The sequence below is a fragment of the Sceloporus occidentalis genome, unplaced genomic scaffold (genome assembly GCF_023333645.1).
Source record: "Sceloporus occidentalis isolate IW3139 unplaced genomic scaffold, rSceOcc1.0.p SCAF_16, whole genome shotgun sequence".
Lineage (NCBI taxonomy): Eukaryota > Metazoa > Chordata > Lepidosauria > Squamata > Phrynosomatidae > Sceloporus > Sceloporus occidentalis.
In genome coordinates, this window is record NW_028316996.1 from 10,697,629 (window position 1) to 10,722,036 (window position 24,408).

The window sequence follows — 24,408 nt, forward strand, 5'->3', positions numbered from 1 at the left end:
TGCTTTTCAGTTAGGATTTAATACTTGCTTTGGTAATCCTCTGCTTGTAGTAAAAATAAATTGTCTCGTATAATACAGAAAATGGCATTTTACTTTCACTTTACTTTAGCAGGGTATATTTTAGATGTAAAAAGGTTTGGCCCTGCTGTTTTTAGATTTATCTTTGTACGGTACAGGAAATATATGTATTTTTTTTTTCTGGAAATCCCCTTGCTGGAGGTAGAAATGTTTAAATAGTTAAAAGGGATTTAACAAGGTACAGGAGGGACGTTTATTTCAGCGGAGGAGAAATGTTAGAACAAGAGGTCATGATCTAAAACTAGGTGGTCTTTTTGCTGGGCCACCACCTCATTTTATAACGACAATCATGTTTACTGTTTCTCTGTCCAAGCTGGATCCAAATATAGCCATCTATATTTAGTACATACAGAATATAATCATTTTCTGATGTATTTTTCTTAAGTCATGTATAAAACATACAAATTTGGTTCTTGAATCATCAGTGTATTTTTTTCATGGCTAACACAAAATTTGTGATCTTGATACTACCGATGATGAACGAATGGGTGATGGATGTTTTCTGCCCACCATTGACAAGGTTATATTCTCACACTCTAACACACGCTGATTTGCACTCCAGCATGAAACAGGTTAAATAAAGTCACATATACCCTACCTTAATGCTGCGCAAGGCTCATGAAGTCTCTGGTCATGTTACACGACCCCAGCAACCGCCTGTAGATGTCTGTGGACTGCCAACTTCCAGACCTGCCCCAGGGGAAATGTTAGTAGGCCAGTCCATCCCTGCATGTACCCTGTTATTACCAGCCTGTGATTGCATCATTTAATATCTATATATATTTTATTATATAACTTTATATATACTTTCTTCTGGGTGTTGTCACCCAGTTAACATTCTGTTACTGTGTTAGTCTACTTTAAGATCAAAGGGGGTTGTGTATTAAAAGTAATTCTGGTGCAAAGTATAAAAAAGTGCATTGCATTAGTTTTGCTTTTTCTGCAGCCCCCCCCCATAATGTTTTGTGCACTTTGTATATTTTAAAGATTTAAGGGAATTTTTTCTTATACATTATTCAATTACTTTCATATTACTTTATGTAACAATAGAATATGATCACATTAAGATGAGAAACACCCAGGACTATGTTACTATAAAACAATTTTATTTAGATTTTTATTTGTTTACAATAATTAGAGAACCTGACCGGCAAAATTATTTTTGTTTCATTGTTCTATTTCCAGATTTACGATTGGCACCACTTTTAAATGACAATGGTCAGTCTATCTTGTGTGGGATTACTGTGCTTCCTATGGACCTCTAATGCTGCATTCTCAGCCTCCGTTGGCAGCGAGGACACGGACAATGCTGGAGATATATTTCCATGGAAAAAGATGAGGTTGCCAGATTTCATAATACCACAATACTATGACCTTCTTATCCATCCAAATTTAACTACCCTCACTTTTACTGGTCTTACCAAGATTATCATTTCTGTAAAGCATCCGACTAATTTCATCATTTTACATAGCAATCACTTGGATATTACGAGAACCAGTATAGATCGTACAGGGGAAAGAAGCCAAGTACGCGAAGACCTAAAGCTCCTTGAAAATCCGTCACATGGACAAATAGCACTTCTTACTGCTGATCCTTTAAAACCAGGCACAAACTATACGGTACACATTGAATACAAGGCTAACTTCTCACACAGCTTTCATGGGTTTTATAAAAGTACCTACAAAACCAAAGATGGAGAGATCAGGTAATTATTTATGTATTGCAATGCGCATCCCAATGCCTTTCATACACCTACCAAACGTCTATCGCCAAAACGTAGCTGAAATATATACAAGTCCTGCTGAACTCTTAGGTGGAGTTTTTTGGAGTATCCAGTGGTAAAAGTACTAGCGTAAATGTCTAGGTGACAATATTTAGCTCTAAAAAATAAATACAGTATACCAAGTTTTATAGCATGAGATGATAACACTTTAACCTGACATTACATGAGACTCTATATTTAATTCTTTAAAGACTAGATTTTTATAGATTTTATTTTTATATATTTTTTTTTTTTAAGAACTATTAGGAACATTGGTTTGGCTAAGATTCAGTGGAAGATACAGTAACTAACTAATATTGTTAAGAAGCCTTGGGAAATATAATCTTATTGATCCAATTACATTTGATACCTCGATCTATGTTATTACATCCATATTTCGTCTACCAGCTCAGTGTGAATTGTTTGTACTTCAATGCTTACTAAATTGGTGTTTCAGGTTGCAACTGTAATGAGGTCAATATTTCAACATATGGCATATTACTCTGACACTCCGTAATATGCAGAAAGTAATAATTAAAATAATTATTACAATGTAATTCCTGTTTAGACATTCCTGTTTATAAGGCTCAAGAAAACCGATTGGCAGCAAACTGTGAATTATTTGCTGGTCCCCAAAACAAAATCGTAAAAATAAAGTCTAGCTCTCATTGGAGCCGTCCCTGGCTATACGTTACTGGCCAAAGACTGCCCGGCCTAACTACTTACTTCCCTTCCCTGCCAGACCTAGGAAAGCCAGGCTCTGGAAACCTCCCCAGACAGTAGTCACGGGTCCAGGCAGGTTTGCCACACTTGTCTCTGGGAATATTTTCTTCGGGGTGTCCCCTTTCCCGGGAAGCAGAGGAGAACAGTCTCTCTGATTGTCAGGCCTCAGTGGGTTTAATGCCCAGGACCTGTGCCTGATGGAAGGTTCATTAAGGTCCTGGATTAGATCCTGCAAACCCAGCTTGGGCATCCAGTCTGCTACAATACTGGAGCTGGAGCACTGGCTCACCCTACTCTCCAAATGTTCCACCCCAGGGACTCATACATATAATTTACTCAACATCTGTGTATAAGAACATAACAAAATGCCTCCCTGGCAAGTAAAAAATAAGTATAACTTCTTGCTTTATTGTTTATAATGTATTTCTATTAGTGCCATCTGCAGAGCAGAATGGGGAGGTCTCCCAGGCCCCACGCTCCCAACTGTCTTGCATGGGAGTCTAAAGCCGCTTAAGCCTCAAGTGTTTCCCTTGGCAGTCCTGAGCACCTAGTACTAACATCTGACCTCTGGGTCTACTAACTGATGCCCCAGCTGCTTTTACATGTAATGGCCAGCCAGTGTCCACCACTGACTCACCGCTTGTGGCTACCCCTCGTACATCAGAAGCTCCCACTCATATGGTGTCACATGACTGTGCGTTCCGTTACCCTGTAAGGTCATGGGTCCAAAAGTCAAGATGCCCCGCGACCTACACACCACCAGGGACGGCCCTGTCCCTGAAGTACAGTGTGCTGTTATGTTACATTCATACGTACTGGGATTGCAATGGTAAATAACCCCTTAATGACAAAGCCCGTACATGTACGGGCTCAAAATGCATTGTGTTCAATGGGTTTAGGGACAGCCCATTGTCCTTAAGGGGTTAAAATGTATAATGTTTTCTGATACACCATTAAATCAGCTAGTATGATGAAAATATACCAATACAAGGGATTAGGTAATCCGCATCATTTATTGTATTGCCATTATAAAACAGAATGATATTTGAGAATATTGTGGGGGGCTGGGGAGTTCCTCTCTAATTAAATACCGGTAATACAGCTCCTACAATATATGTTTACATATCAATGTTATATGTTACGTTTGGTTTCTGACTGCTTTCTTGCAGAGTACTGGCATCAACCCAGTTTGAACCAACTGCAGCTCGAATGGCCTTCCCCTGCTTTGATGAACCTGCATTCAAAGCAAGATTTTTAATTAAGATCCGAAGAGAACCTAAACACAACGCATTGTCTAATATGCCCCTGGTACGTGTCATATAATTGCAAATTAACAAAAATTGATTGGTCTTTTTTTATATGTAAACCATGTGGCTTATTCATCTTTGTTAATGTTTATTTAAAAGTGGAACGTATGTATGGTTCTCTCTCTCCCTTTCCTATGTCTACTAAACAGCTCCACTCACATACACAAGGCCTTCTTAAAGTCAATGTTTTGCTTTATAACAAAAAAAAAAAGAAAAAAAAGCCCCAAAACACAAATGTGTGTATATAAATGCACCTTGTACAGCATTTATAAACTACAGCAGATTCCATAGCACAGTACTGTACAGAAAGGGTTAATATGCTGTCAGCTCTAAAATCTAAATATATTAAATTTAAATTGAATGGCATTTTCAATTTAAGGTAAAAACTGTGAATATCGGGGGAGGACTTCTAGAAGATCATTTTGATGTTACAGTAAAGATGAGCACCTACCTTGTGGCTTTCATTGTTTCAGACTTCCAATCAATCAGTCAAGTGACGGATCACGGGGTTAAGGTAAGCATTCACTTTGTTTATAATTTAGTGAACCAAAGTGTCAGTATTGTTTATTGCTCCAGTATTGCCATAGCTCTATAACATATATATATATATATATATATATATATATATATATATCTCAGGTTCCTCCTTACAGGCTCTCGTTGTGTGAATTAAGGATGAAGCTTGGGATACAAGGCATTTCCATGCATAGAAAACTAATACATGCTTCACAAGTACTGGTACAGAGTAATGTTACTCTGCATTGTATCTGTTTCATATTCCAGGCTGAGTTGGCATATGATGGCATTGGTTTTCACTTCTGTGCCATTGTGTTGAACAAGTGATGATCAATATTAAATCAATCAATGGAAAAAAAAAACAGATATCAGTCCATTTTCAATATTTTGTACCGCGGTATAAGATCGTATTAAATTGGACAAGCCCCAAACGACAATACTTCCAAAATTTAGTTTTCCATAATTTTACTTAAAAAAGAAAACTATACGTTATTTTTTATGCTTTATCCACTTGTCAAGCTTGAAATATCTATATGGTTATTATCTACTTGTGAATATATATTCTAGATATCTGTGTATGCGGTTCCCGAGAAGATTGAGCAAGGTACCTATGCCTTGCAGGCTGCAGTAAAGCTCTTAGACTTCTACGAGGACTATTTCAGCATCCCATATCCATTGCCAAAACAAGGTAAACTAATGTTTTTTACTGACTTAAACAGGAATGTAGGTCATGATATTCAACAATTGTCTTTTTAAAGATTTAGCAGCAATCCCTGACTTTCAGTCTGGTGCGATGGAAAACTGGGGTTTGACCACGTATAGAGAATCCTCTTTGCTCTTTGATCCAAAGACATCAACAGCATCCCAAAAGCTCTGGATTACCATGGTGATCGCTCATGAGCTGGCTCACCAGGTTAGTAACAAAGAGAACATTGGGGTTTGCATTGTACCCATTTCCATTAAATTACTAAATACATTTGCTGATTAAATTCATTTCCTATATATTTTATTTAACCGGTGCCAAGATTGTCCAGCTACCAACTGGCAATACTTTAATAAGTTAAACCTACAGGTGAATATTTCTTCCTGTGTATAAGAGATTCTTTTAAATCAGTCGTATTTATAGAATTTTACTCTATAGAATGTCAAGCTAAAACCGATACAGTGTTTTGTTGGGAATCAGAAGAGGAAGGGGAGGAGAGGTAAAAGGAAAAGTAGACGAGACGGGGAGGGAACTAAGAATTTAAAGCATGATTTCCAATCCACATTCATATTTTATAAAGCAATACCAGTGAGTTGTATACTAAGGACATTCATTTGTCGCATTATGGCCTTCATTTGGTGATCTCTGGTAAGAAATGAATGTGAGTGCCAGCGACCAACAGCAGCTTTCCACAAAAAAAAAAAGTTTATGTTTACGTGTTTGTAACGTTTTTCAGTGGTTTGGCAACTTGGTAACAATGGAATGGTGGAATGATCTTTGGCTAAATGAAGGATTTGCCAAATTCATGGAGTATATTGCTGTGAATGTCACGTATCCAGAGCTGCAAGTCGTAAGTTAATTTTCTCCTTACTTCATAGAGAGACAGATGAGCCATACGATGAAAATAACGGAATCCTTGCCTTGCACATTTTTCTTATTCTATTAGGAGGACACGTTCTTGGACAAATGTTTTCATGCCATGGATGTGGATTCATTGAATTCATCTCATGCTGTTTCAACACAAGTGGAAAAAGCAGAAGAGATTCAAGAGATGTTTGATGAAGTCTCATATAACAAGGTGCCGCATTCTGTTTTGTTCTCAGAATGACAATACATGTTTTAACACAACATCATTTCTTACGCTATTCTGAATACTAGATCTGTTTAGTTATCACGTTTACTTTGCATGTGCTTGTTCATCTTAGGTGGGAATAGACATTTTGATGAAATCAGTAGTTGGATAAAGATGTTTTACCTCCCCACGCTGTACTATGCCTTTCTAAATCATGACACAATCATGCATTTTATAGACTGAGCAATGTGTGAACTGCACAGTGCTGCCGTACTTACTTCTCTGAATTAGTATTTCCAGGATGTTTCTTAAATATGACATTATAGGCATTCAAAAAAGGGTTACGACATAGTATAACTTGTGAAGTTACCACTGCAGTTGGAAGGAAGATAGTCTTTAGGAGAGCCGAGGCGAGGAAGCCTTTCATGACGTGAAAGTGAGCCTTTTAGTGGATGTGTATGTGATAGTGGGTCTGGGGGTTTACCCAGAGGGCCCTAGGGCTAAAATTTTATATTTATGAGCAGGATCTGAAAGGATTTGCTATTTTTTATCTTTACTTTTAGGGTGCATGTATTCTGAATATGCTAAGAGATTACATGGGTGCAGAAAGTTTTGAAGCTGGTATTGTACATTATCTACGGCGATACAGCTATCGTAATGCCAAAAATGAAGACTTGTGGGACAGTATGACAGATGTAAGTAAGACATCACTGTTCTTATTTTTTAAGACCCTAATTTTAGAAATTTTATGTGTTTTGGTTTCTTGTTTTGCATTCAGATTTGTCCTTCAGAGGAGACGGCCGATGGCCAGAAGGAGATAAGCGGATTCTGCACAAAGAACCAGCAAAAAACTGTAGGTTCTGTCCGTCCGTCTGTCTATCTTATCTATCTATCTAGTGATAACAATTTGTGTATTACATGGTCATCTGTGTACTGAAACTGGTTCTATTTATTTTGTATGAATACAATAAAAAACATTATTCCTGGTACTGTTGAAATTAGCAAACACTTCTGTGAAATATTGTCGTAATTGGATAACATTATCATTTATTGATACATTTTGCCAGGAATAATTATGGTGTTCTTGGGATGTTTCAGGAAAGCTACTGGAGGGGAAAGAGAGAGATGAATAAGAGAAGATAGCTTTAGGTTATAAAAGTTGAGGGTTTATAGCTGTAGGAGGCCAGGGAGGGAGGGGATCAACATAAAGGAATAATTTTTTTCCAAATTAAACAACATTTGGCCAAAAAAGAAACAATGTCCCCAGTGGTACATATATAGGGGAAAACGTGCATAAAAATGCAAAATATTAATTAAGAAACTTGCTTGTAGATAAGTCTAAATATGGTTAAAAATACCTTTTTTGCTTCTTGCTAGGCCCCTCGTAGTGCTCGGTTTCAGATGGTGGTCTGCAGAGGGCTTGCTATGTTTCAGGAAAGCCTTTTTATTTTTCAGCACTGGTCTAAAGGAAACATTCTTGATGTGAAATCGATGATGAATACATGGACCCTGCAGAAGGGCTTCCCACTGGTTACTGTAACACGGAAAGGGAGACACGTCGAACTGCACCAAGAACATTATCTGAAGGGTACAAGAGACGCTGAATCTGCTGGGTGAGATTCAGAGCCAAATTGAAACTTTGGTTTCCTTAATTTATAACCACGCCTGTGCTAATAAGAGAAAAAATGTTTCACATCGAATCTTCCACCAATTTTCCTTACTAAAATATAAATGTACAACAGCCAATTTTCCTTCCATACTAAGAAGAGTTTTCTTTTACGTTATTCATGTCATTCAGATTTTTACTAGCTTGTTTAGCGATTAATGTAAATTAAATACAATACATCTTTGCAAGTAAACCAATCCCTGGATCATTTTTAAAGACCTAAATTACTTAAATGATTTGTACAAGTAAAATTTTAAGACCTTTTGAGGCGTGCAAAATATCTCTGAAAACTAAGTCTTGCTACATGTGTCTATATAGTTTTAGGGGGAATTAAGTTACTTTCACATGACAAGCGCTTTGTACCATATTTGCTCGATTATAAGACGACCCTGATTATAATATTCAAATCTGCATATTAATTTAGGAAAAAAAGAAAAAGCCTGAATATAAGACGACCCTACAGGAAAAAAGTTTTACCAGTAAATGTTAATTCATGTAAACCATTTTTTTTTAATAAAAGCTATGATTGAGAAAAATATTTTGGTTTTATTTCCTTCTATTTTCCAACCTGCCCCCCAGTTATGCACATCTGCCCCAGAAATGCCTTATACCCCCTATATGCCACTGGGCCCCATGATATGCCTTTTAACCCTCTAAATGCCACTGTGCCCCATGATATGCCTTTTAACCCTCTAAATGCCACTGCGCCCCATGATATGCCTTTTGGCCCCCTATGTGCCACTTTGCCTCCAGAAATGCCTTATACTCTGGCATTTAGGGGGTTAAAAGGCATATTATGGGGTAGAGTGGCATATAGGGAGGTATAAGGCATTTCAGGCGGCAGAGTGGCGTATAGAGGGTTAAAAGGGCATTTCTGGAGGCAGAGTGGCATTAAGGGTGTTAAAAGGCATTTCACAGAGCACTCTGCCTACAGAAATGCCTTATGCCCCCATTTAACACTCCCCCGCCCCCAAACGTACCGGTGCTTCTGACTCCCCCAGTCATGTAGCCGGGGCAGCGTGTAGACAACTTCCGCTGCTAGCCGCACCTCCTTCCTGCTGCAGCGGAAGTTGTCTACGCGAATCGCTTCGACGTCTACACGCTGCCCCAGCTACACACCGGGGACAGCTAAGCACCGGTAAGTAGGGGGGGAGGCAGGAGGATCCAGGTCCCCTGCATCGCTGCGGGGGACCTGGATCTTAGTCTCATAGTCAGACCTATTTGAGGTCTGATTATAAGACGACCCCGATTATAAGACAAGGGGTACTTTTCAGAGCATTTGCAAATACAGTATTTAATGTAAAAGAATAGACTCAATATTCCGATTCATAGAGAAAGAGTAAATGAACCAGCAAAGGAAAAAAGGCTGGAAAACGTATTTTACATTTATGTTCCGTGTTTCTGTGTGAGTGAAAGTTACCATATACCTGATATACATTTTCTTTAACATTGCTTGGATAATCTCATTTCAGATTATTATGGCATATTCCTCTCACCTACATCACCAGCAAATCTAACACCATTCAAAGATTTCTCCTAAAAACTAAAAAAGGTATGATTTTCAAATATCTAATATCAGTCTTTTTAAAGGAATCATCAAAATAATGTTTACATTTTTATGAAGAAAAAAAAAATTAATAAAAACTGCAGCGTTGAATTTGTTATAGTTGCAGTCAAATGTATGCCTATGAAAAGTGTCAACCAATCTTTTTTGCACCGCTATGGAATTCCAAACTTTAGGTGGGGGCGAAATGCTAAGATTATTATGATTTATTGTTTGCTATATCGCCATAGCGATATTCCATAGCGCCGTACAATGGGCAAGAATTGGTTATAACCAAAAATAATTCCTATTGAATGCCCATAAACTCTTTAACCATGTAACATTTTGCCTCATCCTGATTTTATTTGAAGAACATACCAGAGGGTGCAATTATTGTTTATCAAAGTGGAACATAACATTTTAAACTGTGTAATATGACTGAACCACATTAAGTCATATATGATACAGAGGGGCATAAACTTTATATGCTTCACACAAATAAGCCTTAATAAGGAATGCGAACCATAAGCGTCAGTGAAACGTCTCAAAGAAACATCTTTTGTGGGTATTGAGAAGTTGAGGCTGTCAGGTAAGGAAGCTTACAAAGATAAAAACACGGACACGTTTTGACCGCAGTCTAGTGTATGTTGTGTATTGAGCACATTATCATCTCTGAAATCCAAAGCCTGCATATAGTATATGTACAATAAAAACATTATTATGGGGGCGTGTCCGACCGCCGAGTAAGATGGACGCTTGAGCCACAGTCTCCGCCGCCGCTCGCATCTTTCTTTCGATAATCCGCGCTCATTGCCCTCATGGGTCGCTCCAAGAAACCGGCCACTGATCCCTCTACACCGGGGGACCGGTCGCGCTCCTCCAATCCTTCCCTCCGCGAGTATTTCCGGACGCCGGCGGACCTGGCCTCCCAGGCCCCTGAAGACCACGAGGCCTCGTCTCCGGCCAGTTCCTCGTCGGTTGAAGGACCGGCCCCGGCGCTGCACTTACCGCCCGCATCCCAGCCTCCGGAGGTGGTGAGTCTTTTCTCATCGGCACCGTGGAAATCCGATTTTTCGCTGCTCATCGCAGAGCTTAAGCAGGTGGTTCGCGATGAGGTCTCTGCTGTACGCTCTGATATAGCCACGTTGGAGAAACGTGTGCAGACCCTCGAGGCCTCCGCGACCCAACACCAACTGACGCACACTCAGACACAACAGACGACTACTCAACACACTCGTTACCTGCAAGAACTCCGCCGCAGGATCAAAGATCTTGATAACAGGGGTCGTCGACACAACATTCGCATCCGTGGGATTCCGGAGCCCGAGGGCCCGGAGGATGTGACAGCGCTCCTTACGCGTCTCTTCAATGACCTCCTGGGTCGTTCGGCTGCCTCCTTGATGCCCCTGGATAGAGCTCATAGGGCCCTCCGCCCTCGAGGTGGACCTGGGACCCCCCCAGAGACATTATCTGCCACCTTACGGATTTCTTGGTGAAGGAGGCCATCATGCTTCGCGCTCGTGAGGTGGGCACTTGGCTGTTTGACGGGCACCAGGTGTCCTTCTACCAGGATCTCTCCGACCTGACTCTGCAGGCCAGGAGGGCCCTGCGGCCGCTGACAGCTGAATTGCGGAGGCTGAATATACCATACCGTTGGGGGCATCCCTTTGCCCTGATCATCCGTCACGACAATCGGCCTCTTGTCATCAGGCACTACCAGGATGTCGGTGGCGTGTTGCAGCATCTGGGCTTCCCGGATCTCCGCATCTTGGACTGGTCGTCTGCAGATGTGGTCCTTGGCTCTCTTCGCATCCCAGCTTTGCCGCCTCGGAGCCGTGGTCGTCTGGATCTCGCCCGCAGGGATTCTCCTCGCCGTCGGGCCTCCCATGCGCAGCACACCCTGGCTTCTCATCGTCGGGGTGACATTGAAGAGTAGCGGGTTGTGAGTTTTTGCGCTGTTGCTACCATCGCCGTCGCCTCACCTGTTGTTATCCACCCCGCACTCGCTGGACTCTTGTTGGGACTCTCTTGATGGCAGTTGCCTCGTTCTTGGCTTCTGCACCATTGTTATACACGTACATTCTCTTTCCACACTCTTCTTCCTTTCCCTTTTTTTATTTTTTTTTATTTTGTATTTTTTTTTTTTTACAGTTTTTTGCATCGGCATGCTCTTGACGCATCTCTGTGGCTGCTATCCTCGCTACCCGGATGCCATACGTGCCTCATGTGCACGGTTTACTATGTTTTTCACATACCCTGCGCTTATGTTTGCGCTTAACATGCTTTGCGTTGGTGAGCTCCATATGCATTGATTCCTGTTTGTGCTGTATTCTATGGGACAGTTGGGGGGTTTGTGGTTATGGGGGGGGTGTTTTGTTTTTGTTGGGTTTTTGTTTATTTATTTTTTATTTATTTATTTATTTATTTATTTTTTTTTTTTTATTATTTTTTATTTTTTTTAAAATTAATTTATTTATTTATTTATTTTTGCGCCGCCTTCACCTACATGCTCTCACCGCGTGTGTTGATATTGCCGACCTAGTGCCGTGCGAGCTCAATATACGCGGATTGCTGCCTGTTTTCTCCACATGCATTGTGCTTCTATATATGCCTACCATGATTTTGCCACGTCTACTTGGCGGTTATTTTCCTTACTTCTGTGTTGATGGGCTCCGTCTGCAAGGATTCCTGTTTGTGCTGCATTCTATGACACGGGTAAGGGGAGGGTTGGGGGGGGGGATTTGTGGTTATTGGGGGGGGTTTGTGGTTTTTTTTTTTATTTTTATTTTTTTTTTTGTGTGGATACCTCTTGTATCTTATTGAGAGTGCTCGGCTTTGTTCGTGGGTCTCAGCACTTCGGTTCGCACTTGGTGACGTGCGATGGTTATTGTTACTCTTGTTTATATGTTTCTTATCACTGTGATATGCCCCGGGGTTTACTTTTCGGGGCGGTTATTTCCGTCACTCAATATCCAGGTTGTATGGCCTGGCTATCGCTCTCCACCCCTCCCATTTCCTCCTCTCTTTGCGGTCCTTATGCTTTCTTATAGGTCTGCGGGCGGCGGCCCTTATTGGACTTGTCTCTTTTCTCCTCTTTCCTTTTTCTTCTCTTTTGTCTCTGGTTTCCTCTCTCTTCTTGTCGGTCGGCTTCTCCCCCCTACACGATATCGCCCTTCAGTTACTGGGTGCGGTTTTTTTTTCCCGGTGGGCGTAGTTAGTGTCTTTCTCCTCCTTACCCCTCTCCTTCCCCTTTCCTCTTCCTCCACCTCCTTGCCTCTCCCGCCCCTCTTTTCCTTCCTTTTGCCCGAGCCCCCCCCTCCCCCCCTTTTCCCTTTTTTTTTTTTTTTTTTGTTTGTTTTGTTTTGTTTTGTTGTTCTCTCTCTCTTCCTCTCCTTTGTTGTCTTAATTGTTGTTGTTGTAGTTGTCGTTGTTTGTGCCCCTCTCCGTCTCTGTGTGATGTCCGCAATGGCTGCTGGTTTGAATCTGCTCTCTATCAATGCACGTGGTCTGAATACTCCGGAAAAACGCTCCTCCCTTCTGCGCGATCTCAAGCGTGGGGGAATTGATGTTGCCTTCGTGCAGGAGACACACTTCTTAAAGTCCAGGGCCCCCAGGCTACTTTCTCGATTCTTTCCCACTGGGTTTTTCAGCGATAACCCCTCTGCTAAGTCCAAGGGTGTGGCGATGCTTTTTTCTAACCGGCTTCCGTTTCATTTGCTTGATACTCGAGAGGACCCTGAGGGGAGATTTTTGTTGGTGAAGGGGAGGATCCTGCAGCAAACTTACACGTTTGCCAATGTCTACCTTCCCAACAGAGGTCAGCCTGTTGTTCTGCGCCGTGTCTTTCGGGAGTTGGAGGGCTTCCAGGAGGGGATCCTTGTGCTCGGGGGTGATTTCAACGTGTCTTTATATCCCGCCCTGGATACTTCTGCTGGCACGTCCGGGACTCCTCGTCACGTTCTTCGTAAGATTTCGGATATCCTCTTAGAGCACCGGTTATTGGATTGTTGGAGGGCCTTGCATCCTTCTGACCGGGATTACACCTTCTACTCTGTGTCTCATTGCTCCTACTCCCGAATTGACTATTTCTTTCTCCCCTGTCAACATGCTTCTCTCTTACGTAGCTCCTCTATTGGGGTCACTACTTGGTCCGATCACGCCCCGGTTCTGCTTTCCTTGCTATCCCCTCTGGCCCGCCCCCTGGAGCGTTCCTGGCGCCTCAATGAGGCGATTCTCTCTGATGCCGCTGTCGGTGCGGAGGCCCTGGAGGTCCTTCGTCGCTATTTTGAGGAGAACTCGCTCCCTGAAACACCGCTGTTGACTGTCTGGGAGGCGCATAAGTGCGTGATCAGGGGTCACTTTGTCAGCGTCTGTTCTCGTCGTAAACGTTTGGCAGCGGCCAGGGTTGATGAGCTCTATGGCGAGATCGCAGAGGCGGAACGGGCTCATAAGTCTTCTGGTTTAGGGGCTGACTTACAGCGCTTACTTGCTCTGCGGGGTGAATTAGCCTCTATTCTTAACGAGCGGATGCAACGATCCTTTGCCCGCTCTAGAGCTTTGTTCTATGAACACGGGAATAAACCGGGCAAATACCTTGCTAGGGCTCTGAGGGCGTCTCGCAAGTCGGTATATCTCTCGAGAATCCGCTCCTCTGACGGCCAGCTCCGTTCCCTTCCCTCGGACATTGCTGCCTGTTTTAAGGCATATTATGAGAGGCTGTATAATGTGCGCGACGGGGGATCGCCTTCGTCACCCCGTGTGGAGTCGGACGAAGTCCGGCACTACTTGGAGCGGACAGTCCGCCGCACGCTCACTGCAGAGGCGTCTGCCTCCCTTGATTCCCCGATCACGCTCCCTGAACTTTTGCTGGCCCTTAAGTCCTCACCCTCTGGTAAATGCCCTGGTCCGGATGGGTTCCCGCTGCGGTATTATTCCACATTCAAGGATTTCCTCGGCCCCCATTTTGTAGCCGCCTTCAATTCCATCCTCGCGGGTGGCCATATTCACGATCATACGTTGCTGGCCTCGATCACCCTCATTCCCAAAGAGGGCAAGGATCCGGATCACTGTGGCAGCTATCGCCCTATCTCCTTGCTCAACTCTGATCTTAAGTTGTTTGCCAAGGTTCTTGCCAATCGTATTAAACCTTTCCTGCCCTCTCTGCTCCACCTGGATCAAACTGGCTTTGTTCCTGGTCGGGAAGCGCGGGACAGCACTATCAGGGCTCTCTCTCTGATGCATTTTGCTCAACATGCACGTGTCCCAGCGGTCTTGCTGTCTACTGACGCAGAGAAGGCCTTTGACAGAGTTGATTGGTCCTTTCTGTTTGCCTCTCTAACGCGCATGGGCTTCGGTCCCGGGCTTCTCACTTGGATCCGCGCTCTTTACTCCACTCCAGCGGCGCGTGTCCGCGTCAATGGTATCTCTTCTGCCCCTTTCAGTATTAGAAATGGCACGCGCCAGGGTTGTCCGCTATCCCCCCTTTTATTTGTTTTATCCTTAGAACCCTTGTTGCAATCCATCAGGGGTAACCCGGACATTAGCGGTCTATCCGTGGGGGGCACGCATCATAAGGTTTTGGCGTACGCAGACGACCTCCTCTTCACCATCTCTCAACCGCGGCTGTCTCTTCCTATTATCATGCGCGAACTGTCGCTTTACGGTGCCCTTTCGAATTTTAGGATCAACCCTTCCAAATCCGAAATTCTAAATGTTACCTTGCCTTGTTCTGAAGTTCGCTCCATCTCGCCATGCTTCTCTTTCCGATGGAGTGCTGATAGAATTAAGTACCTGGGGACTTGGCTCTCCCCTGACTTCTCCCAGCTTTTTCGTTATAACTTCCTGCCTCTCCTTGCTGGGGTGCAGGCAGATTTGCTACGGTGGAGATGTCTGATGATTTCTTGGGTGGGCCGCATCAATGTTATTAAAATGTCTATCATGCCTCGTATACTATACCTTTTTCAGACCCTCCCTATCTCTCTTCCCTCGTCGTTCTTTGTGTCCTTGCGGCAGACTCTTTTGCGGTTCGTTTGGGGATCTCGGGCCCCTCGTGTTCGTTTCTCCACTCTGATTTTGCCCAAATCTCAGGGGGGCCTGGCGTTGCCTTGCCCTCGTTCTTATTACAGGGCATGCCACCTTCTCCGGGTTGTGGAATGGGCCCATGGCCCTAGTCATAAGCAGTGGGTGGCTGTTGAGTCTTGCCTCTTGGGATCCCCTGCTGGTGTGCTGCCCTGGTTGTCGCTTCCGACGGCTAGGTCTCTAGCCACGCCTCACCCGTTTATACGGGCCACGTTGGACGTCTGGCATTCCGTGCTCCGGCACACTCGACTTTCCACTGTTCCCTCCCCTCTGACCGCTGTCAGGGATAACCCTGACTACCCACCCGGCCAGGGGCAGTTCCTTTTCCCTGCCCTTCCCTCTGATCGCACTGGCAGTATCCGCTCCTATTGGTCGCCTGCGGGCCTTAAGCCCCTGAATCAGCTCTCCCCTTCTTCACCTCCCTCTTTTTCCGATGTTTTTAAGTACGCGTAGCTACGTAGTTTCTGTTGCTCTCTGCCCCGGCAACACAATCTTTCTCGTGCCCTCACTGTGTTTGAGGATATCTGTGTGGCGCCCTTCTTATTGGCTCATGGTGTTTCCCGTCTATACGGCCTCCTCCTCGACGCTTTTAACCCCGTGCCACCGGCGTTTATGGGTCGTTGGGAATCGGAGCTGCGACTCACCTTCACGCGGCCCCAGTGGGAGAGGATATGTGTTTGCACTTACCGCTGTTCCAGGAATGCCAGGGATCAGGAGATGTCGTATAAGTTACTGGCCCTCTGGTATCGACCTCCTGCACTACTCTCTACCTACCGCCCTGATGTTCCTAACCGTTGCTGGCGGTGTAACGCCACCCCGGGTTCCCTCCTTCACATCTGGTGGGAGTGTCCGGGTATTGTCCCTTTCTGGACTGCTATCCATTCCACGCTTCACCGCTTTACGGACTCGGTTCCCCCTCTTACTCCGGAGTGTTTCCTTCTTTTCCATATGCCCCAATCCGTCCAGCGCTTTTGGAGATCGGTACTTTGCCATCTGTTGGTGGCCGCTAAGGCTTTAATCCCTTTACACTGGGGCTGTCCTGCCCCCCCCCCCCACGTTCGCTGAGTGGGTGCTCAGGGTGGAGCGGATCCGGGTCCTGGATGAACTTCATCATGTTGCTTCTGGGAGCATGGAGCGGTATCAGGCCACGTGGTTCCATTGGCTGTCTTTCGTGAGTGACCCTGCTATTCGTCCCTTGTTGGAGTGATTTGTGTACTGTACGTCTTTGCCATCTTCTTTTCCCCTCTTTCTTCCTCTGTCTTTCTTTGTCCTTGTGTTGTAGTTGTGGGTTTGTTTTTTTTTTTTTGTTTTTTTTTTCTTTCTTTCTTTCTTCTATTCCTCCCTTCCTCTCTGGTCCTCTCTGTTTTCCTCTCCCGTCTGTACCCTGTCCCTCCCTCCTTTGGCCCCTCCCTTCCAGTTCCTCTCTACCCTTTTTCTTTTCCTTCCTTGCCCTTTCTTTCTGGTCTGCTCTGCGCTTCCCTATAGCCTGTGAACCCTTGGGTTCAGGCTTTATATAGAGCTCTTGCGTTGCCTGTTGGTAGGTCTCACAATACGCTTCCAATTTATGCTACAGTTCCACCCAAGCTAATAAATTTAACTGTTACAGCCAGGCCTTGCTCCACCTCTCAGTGCCTTACCATTCCCGGCTTTGGAAACTGGCACATATTGAGATAATTTCCATCAATCTCAAATGTTACATATTTTCTCTTTCGTATGAGCTCCCTATCATTAGTGCTTTCATGGTGCCACTCTAGCGCGGGACCAGATCTGGAGGGGGGATTCGGTGGTATCCCCTGATTAGTGCACTTCCCACAATTCTGTTTGCCTGTTGTGCTGTTCATTCTGATTTTCATATGTTCTACGCAACTGTTCACGATCCTCATATAGCTGCTATGCCCGGCTAGGTGCACGGGATGATTCTTCCGCATTGTGTTTCCGGACTGTGGTTCCTTCGCTGTGTGGGCACTCCGTGTGTTCTTGCGTGTGATCTGTCCATATACACTGTTATTACCCTTTTTTTTTTTTTTTTTGTAGCGCCTTGGCGCACTGTGTATCGCTTATGTAGATTCTTTTTCCCTTTCCCTCCCTTTTTTCCTTTCTGTACCCCTTCCCTGCATTATTTGAAAATTACAATAAAATTCTGATTTACCCTAAAAACATTATTATTGTACAGCTTTACTGAATATGATGCCGTTATATTAAATAATAATAATTAGGCTTTGGTACTGTGCTTCGGTCAAAGCTTTCCTGCCACATCAAGGCACTTAATGGCACATCATCATACACGAGAAGACAAATCTTTCACTTGAGAGTGGCCACAATTAAAATAAATCCCTTCTTGAACATTGTTTCATTCATTGCACTACTAAAACAATTCATATAACCAGAATAATTGTATTTTCTCTCACCTGATCATATGCTTCAATACAACCCAATACTTTGTACGGATTTATTTGTATAGAATAATGATGCCTTCTAATCTTAATAAATGAAATTATATATATATATATATTATTGTCAGTGAAGTGTGGATGAGTAGACGTTTCCTTCATCTATATTATAGAAGAAATCATGCAGCATGTACAGCATTTAAAGATAATGTACCGATAATACAGTATATGGATACCATTTTGTCATGCTTTTAAATGAAGCCTTCTGATTTATTAGCAGTGGCTAATGTGTTCCTAACATAATATGTACTGTAGATCGCATAGTCCTTGATGAAGAGGTGGAGTGGATAAAGTTCAATGTTGGCATGAATGGCTACTACATTGTTCACTACGAAGGAGATGGATGGGATGCGCTTATTAAAGTCTTAAGAGACGACCGCGCCGTTATAAGCAGCAATGATCGAGCCAGTCTCATCAGCACTGCCTTCCAGCTTGTTAGGTAAGAAATCTTTTAGAACAGTCTCCTCCAATGTTTTGTTCTTTTTACCACACTTTTGCAGATTCAGATACTGGTGGTGTCATTGATCAGGTCACAATACCTTTTTCATGAAATGTTACTGTCAAGAACTTTGTCACAGTGATGAGATTTTGATTTTACACCAAATCTGGAAATTTCTTTAATAATTCACATTTTTATTTGTGACCGGTAGTATCGGCCGACTGCCAGTTGATAAAGCGCTCAGTCTAACTCTGTACCTGAGTAACGAGGACAAGATTATGCCAGTGTTCCAAGGGATGGATGAGCTCATTCCAATACACAAACTGATGGAAAAGAGGGATATGAAGGATATTGAAAACAAAATGAAGGTAAGCGGCACTGACCTTGGGCTATTGTTTTATTGATAGCATTGCGGTTGTCCATTGTATGATGTGTTTATCCTCGTCAGGCATACATTCTAAACCTCTTACATAAACTAATTGATGCACAAACGTGGACGGATGATGGCACCGTCTCTGAGAGGATGCTGCGCAGTTCCCTGCTTGCCTTTGCGTGCGTGCGCGAGTACCAGCCTTGTGTCCAGAAAGCCATGGGGTACTTTAGGAAATGGCAGGAGTCCAATGGAACGTACAGGTGTGTTACAATGTTTGTATATCAATATACAAGTAACATTTACTGTTTTATATATTACTGCAGGATTAATATGGTGATCATAGTATTTAATTCACAAAAAATCTTTCGAAACGGACCACTTGCTTGACCCCGCAGTCCTTTTGGCTGTATGTATCTGAAGCTTGCTGTTACATGTAAAAACACCAACCCTTTTCTGGACCTTCCATCATTTCATTCTGTGCTTGTACTCCTTTCCCAACTTTTCTTATCATCCCTTATGAGCTGTGCTATTACCGCAGCGTCCACACAACACCCTGACCATTTCTGCATTATGTCATTTCTTTTCCTACTTTGTTTCTAGCCCCCCGTTTACAAGATTCCCTTCCCCCCATTGTTTTTGTCCCATCCTAACCTTTTATACAATGCTTTTCTACTTGTATGTTATCACTACGTTACATTTTACCAGTTAAAGCTGTCTACAAGAATGAAACACAAGTAGTTGGATAGATTTGAAACGTATCTAACCGTGAGTTTGAACTGCGTTCAGGTTGCATGAAGCTATCACAAATGGAAGAGATGTGTTAGTGATAGACTTTGATTCCCTGAATCTTATACTGCGCACTTACAAGTTCCCTGTCAGCCGAGACAACACAATACGGTGTGGACCGGTCAGAAGAATAAAGTAAAATGTACCCGCTATGCACTGGTGTCTCCGGCTCACAGAAATTCTATGGAAGTGCTCATTATATATTATATGAGGTCATTTATATACTAGATGACTAGTGTTTTACTGAGAGGTAAGTAAGTAGAACAGCCTTCCAGCAGAAGTGTTCTCATCCATGATATAGGGTATATATGGCTATCCTCACCCTAAAACAAGACTAATTGGGGATTGAGGATCAAGAAAAATGGGCAGACTAGATGGGCTTTATATGTCTTATATATTGTGTACCATCTGTCTGGTTACTAATTATCCCACCAGAGGGGAGAGCTGAATTTAAAGCTGAGACGCAGTGCGTAACTGAATGCATGCATCCTTTCATTGCACTAAACACACTTTATCACTGATTATTTTTGACTGCTGCACTTGTAGAGCTAAAATGTGATTTGGAGCTGCTTCACCGATACAATGACAATGGCATTGTCATGTTTACTCATTGTACAGTGCTGCGGAATATGATGGCGCTATATAAAAGATAAATAATTATGTGTGCTTGTTTTGTCATGTCAGAGTTACTATTAATTTCATTTTCCCCTTAGCCTACCTCGTGATGTCGCCCTGGCCGTTTATGCTGTGGGAGCTCAGACACCGGACGGATGGAACTTTTTGTTTGAAAAATATAAAACCTCTTTTTCCAGCAGCCAAATGCATCTGTTTGAATTAGCTTTGAGTTTGACTTCAAATAAAGAGAAGTTGCAATGGTAAAGATCTTTTGCTTTTCTTATTGAGTGCATTATTGTAACAGGACCTGGCTTCCAGAAGTATCTTAATTGTAAACCTTCTGATAAACACTAAAGTTCAAAAGTTTGGGGTCACTTCATGAAAAACAAGGACATTTCTAAGTGACCCTAAACTTTTGAATGATAGTGTAGGTGGCCTTTTCGAGGCTGGTGTTGAGATGGCATACACTACTTTGCTACTTGTGTACTGATCGCCTGTTTTTTGTTTTTTTTCCAGGTTAATGGTCGAAGGCTTGAAAGGACAACATATAAAAACTCAAGACCTCCCGCATATGGTTATATATGTGAGCAGAAACCCACACGGTTTCTCACTGGCATGGGAATTCCTGAAGAACAACTGGGATGCATTTGTCCAAAAGTATGTAGTTCTTCTTAATGGTCACCACACCTCGGTTATGTAGGGCTTGTCACCAAACTCGCTGTTATGTTTCAGGTTTGAACTAGGCTCACGTACAGTTGGCGACATGGTTGTTGGAGTTACAAAGATGTATTCAACAAGAGAGTGGCTGAATGAGGTATCTGATTGTCAGTTCTCTGTAACACTTTTATTTCTTATATTGCCATGATCGTATTATTAGTATTGCTATTAATAATAATAGTCGTAGTAGTAATAGTAGCAATTATTACTCATAATATTACTAATAAACGCTGTGTAACTTGTTGATCAAATCCAAGGGGGTGACATTAAAATCACAATGTGAGTCATTTCTGTTTGTTTCTTTGACTGTTGGTTTCCCTTTAGCTGAAGTCCTCACCATTTTCTTATAACGCTGTTATATTACAGTTCTGTCTACCTTATTGATGCACGTCAATAATTTCTTTTAGGTGACGGGATTTTTCGATTCTTTGAACGAAAAAGGTTCCAAGCTCAGATGTGTTCAGCAAGCGAAGGAGAACATTGAAGAAAATATAAGATGGATGGATAAAAACCTTGAACTTTTAAAAATATGGTTGGAGGACCATAACTAGTTTTGTTTGAAAATGTCATCATCATCAATAGAATTTTTTTTAATGTGATTCCTGTGATGCCATCACTGACGCTGGAGTAACGATCTGTCTCTTTAATAGAGGCCCTTTATCTCACAAACTGTTACAACCAAGACCTATCAAAAAGTGAGCTATTTATTTAAGAACAAAAATGCTATTACATCATATTTAAATTAGTCTACTAGAGTTCCCTGGTAGATAATGATAGGCCCATGATTTAAAGTTTAACATTTCTAAAGTTTATCTTGCCACGCAGTTGCCGATGTTTGGGATTCCTAATTCATTTGTATGTTGAAAAACATGTTTATTAAAAACGAATATACCTTTTAAAAAGTCTTGATTTGTTCCAGCAGCAAGGTTAAACATGTTAAAATATCTTTAAAAACATTTAACGCTTGGATGTAGTTAAAAATTCTTACTAACTTTTTATGTGCAACTGTGGAATTTCAGTAATTTTTTAAAAACTTTTTTTTAAAAGATGCAATAAGTTTGGTGTTAAATTTACATATTACTTGGTAATGTGGAAGCACATAGTAAACTAAGAGAAGAAAACCCCAAATTCTGTAAAATGGTCAAAATAAAAATGAAGTAAACCGCTTAAATTAAGTATATTTTTCCTTATATGGAAAAAAAGTGTGCATTAACTGCTTGTTTCAGGTTCTGGATATGTTGCCTCCAACTCTCATTGGAGTTTATTCTGCATTTTCACTAAGCATTTTTAAAAACTTCCAAAGTATTGTTCTTCGTCCCAAATTGTTGTGCTAAATTAGGTAAAATTATTTTAAACAGGGGAGAGCCTAGGTTTACTGATGTCTTTGCCCCCCCTATTATAAGTGGGTAAGGATATAATATAGAGTGTATCCTAATAATATTACTCTTACCCCTTCCGGCACATCTATATCAATAAGATGAGATGAATTAGGGCTGGCACCTTCTGACCGGGGTAGCGGGACCAGGCGGCTCCATCCAACCCCCTCCCCCCACCAAACATACACAGATTTGCTCTAAAAACCCACATACTTTAACACAATACACTAACACACACACTAATATTGTGCTTGGAGCCTATCCTCGGAGCAACTCACACACACATGGGATTTGACATGAGAGCTTTGCAAGTGAAACACTGATTCCTTAATGACTGGAAGTCAGGGCCAGACTTGGATAACAAAGCTGCCCTGGCACTTTGAAGCCAGCAACAGCCTAATAACAGCTGGCTACGACAAGCCTGGGAATATCCAGCCGGGGGCCGCGTAACATAGCACCTGAGCTGCTGCTGGAGTGGCAGATTGGCTGTGTATGGATCGATGTCAGGCAGCGGCCAACCTGCCTGTGAGCCAGAAGGCCGGTCAAGGTCAGTATACTACTTCCGTAAGCCTTCCTGCTATAGATCTCTTGTGACAGCAAAACCAAGTGAATTTGTACATTTGTAATAACACAGGGGACGTAATCACCCCAGAGTTATTAATGTACAAGGTACCATAACATCAGAATATGATATATTAAAATATCAGACAGGAGTTTGCTGCCAAGGTTTACAACTCAGCTCATTTTGGACAAGGGACTCCTATATCGGGAGATTGTCACACATTTTTACTTTGATGTAAGTTTTCTGTGTTTTATCCTTGTTTTGTATGTTATCTTTGTATTAGTTCTGTGATCATTTATGCTCAGGTTAAGTTTAAATTAATCAGTTCTGTCATTGTACGCTAATTTTTAACTCATAGCTTTCGGGGAAAGCCAGAGTTATCACATTAAACTTCCAAATTATAAAAACGGTAATTTTTTTTTTTTTAACCAAATTGGGTTTTTAAAGGGTTTGAGCTTGGGAGGTTACCAAAGCCTCCTTTGGGATTTTTAAACCTTAAATAGAAATTGGTGGTGGCAGCCAATAAAGTTTGGGGGTAGCAGGTTGAACAAGTTTGGGGGTAGCAGGTTGAACAGGTTTGGGGGTAGCAGGTTGTAACAGGTTTGGGGTTAAGGTGTAGTGTCTCTGGACACTGTGAGGAAAGCGGCGATTGAGCCCATGGTCCTGCTTAACATCAGGATGAGAGCCGGCAGGCAAGTGGTAGTTCCTGCTCCTGTTTATGGGGCTTCCATTACACCCATATAGGAGGAAAAGGTGTAGCTAAAAGCAATTGGTAAGGAGAGAAATAAACTTTACTGGACTGGCTTAATCGCAGCACAGTGATTAATAATTAAATCGGTTATGTCATGTGGGCATACTGCTGCCTTTTGAACCTCTAGCTTTTGAGCGTAGCTACGCAATTGTGTATATTGAAGAAATCTCTAATGCTCGTAGACTCAACGATAACCACCACATCAGTTTGACAGAGATCACATCTGAGGCACAATTTCGTCAAAGTCCTGTGAATCCAGAATTTGGGTGGATGCTCTGTTACAAAGCAGCTGAGTCGCCATGTCTAAAAGCCAGTTTGATAGATATTCTCAGTGATTTCAATTGAACAGGGCAGTGGGTACAAGGGGATAACCTGTCATGCTTGGGAATCCAGATATGGAATTGAGTGTAATCGAAGCCCATAAGGTCTGATTCCACCTTTTGGTGAGAGAAGCCACACCTGTATTTGAGTAAATTGAGCAACATAGTAATACAATAAGAGATTAGGAAGACATATGCCTACCTGGAGTCAGGGGCAATATGTGGTGGCTCTTGCTATCGTATATCTTTTGTTATTAATTAACCCTACCGACCCAAGAAATAAAATGCTTTCCCCAGCGTTCCAGATCAGAAGTACAAAACAATGCAAAATAATTCAGTTTCTATGCTTGGGAAAGATCCATTGGAATGTGAACTACTGTAAGGAAGTGTGGGAAAGGATGATCTTTTAATTAATTCAACCTCAGATCTAGACAGATGAATAGTTGAGGCACTTGAGTTTGTGATGCTGATTTTAAAACCAAAGAGCTCAGAGTACTCTTGGACAATCTGAAATAGATGTGGGAGGGAAGAAAGGCACTTAATGGTGGTGAGAAACACATCTACATCTAC

At 42.4% G+C, this 24,408-nt stretch overlaps 1 protein-coding gene across 1 annotated transcript; it reads left to right on the plus strand.

Moving 5' to 3' along the window:
* The first annotated feature begins 1,293 nt into the window (after window positions 1-1,293).
* On the plus strand, window positions 1,294-21,380 carry LOC149303023 (endoplasmic reticulum aminopeptidase 1-like). The gene is made up of 18 exons (XM_089481746.1): window positions 1,294-1,784; window positions 3,734-3,872; window positions 4,251-4,385; window positions 4,955-5,075; window positions 5,146-5,300; window positions 5,827-5,940; window positions 6,037-6,168; window positions 6,726-6,857; window positions 6,941-7,024; window positions 7,618-7,775; window positions 9,301-9,380; window positions 18,155-18,338; window positions 18,550-18,706; window positions 18,787-18,971; window positions 20,211-20,372; window positions 20,629-20,769; window positions 20,845-20,926; window positions 21,237-21,380. Exons 1-18 carry the CDS (start codon window positions 1,294-1,296, stop codon window positions 21,378-21,380), a joined length of 2,796 nt encoding a protein of 931 aa, XP_089337872.1.
* Window positions 21,381-24,408: the final 3,028 nt, after the last annotated feature.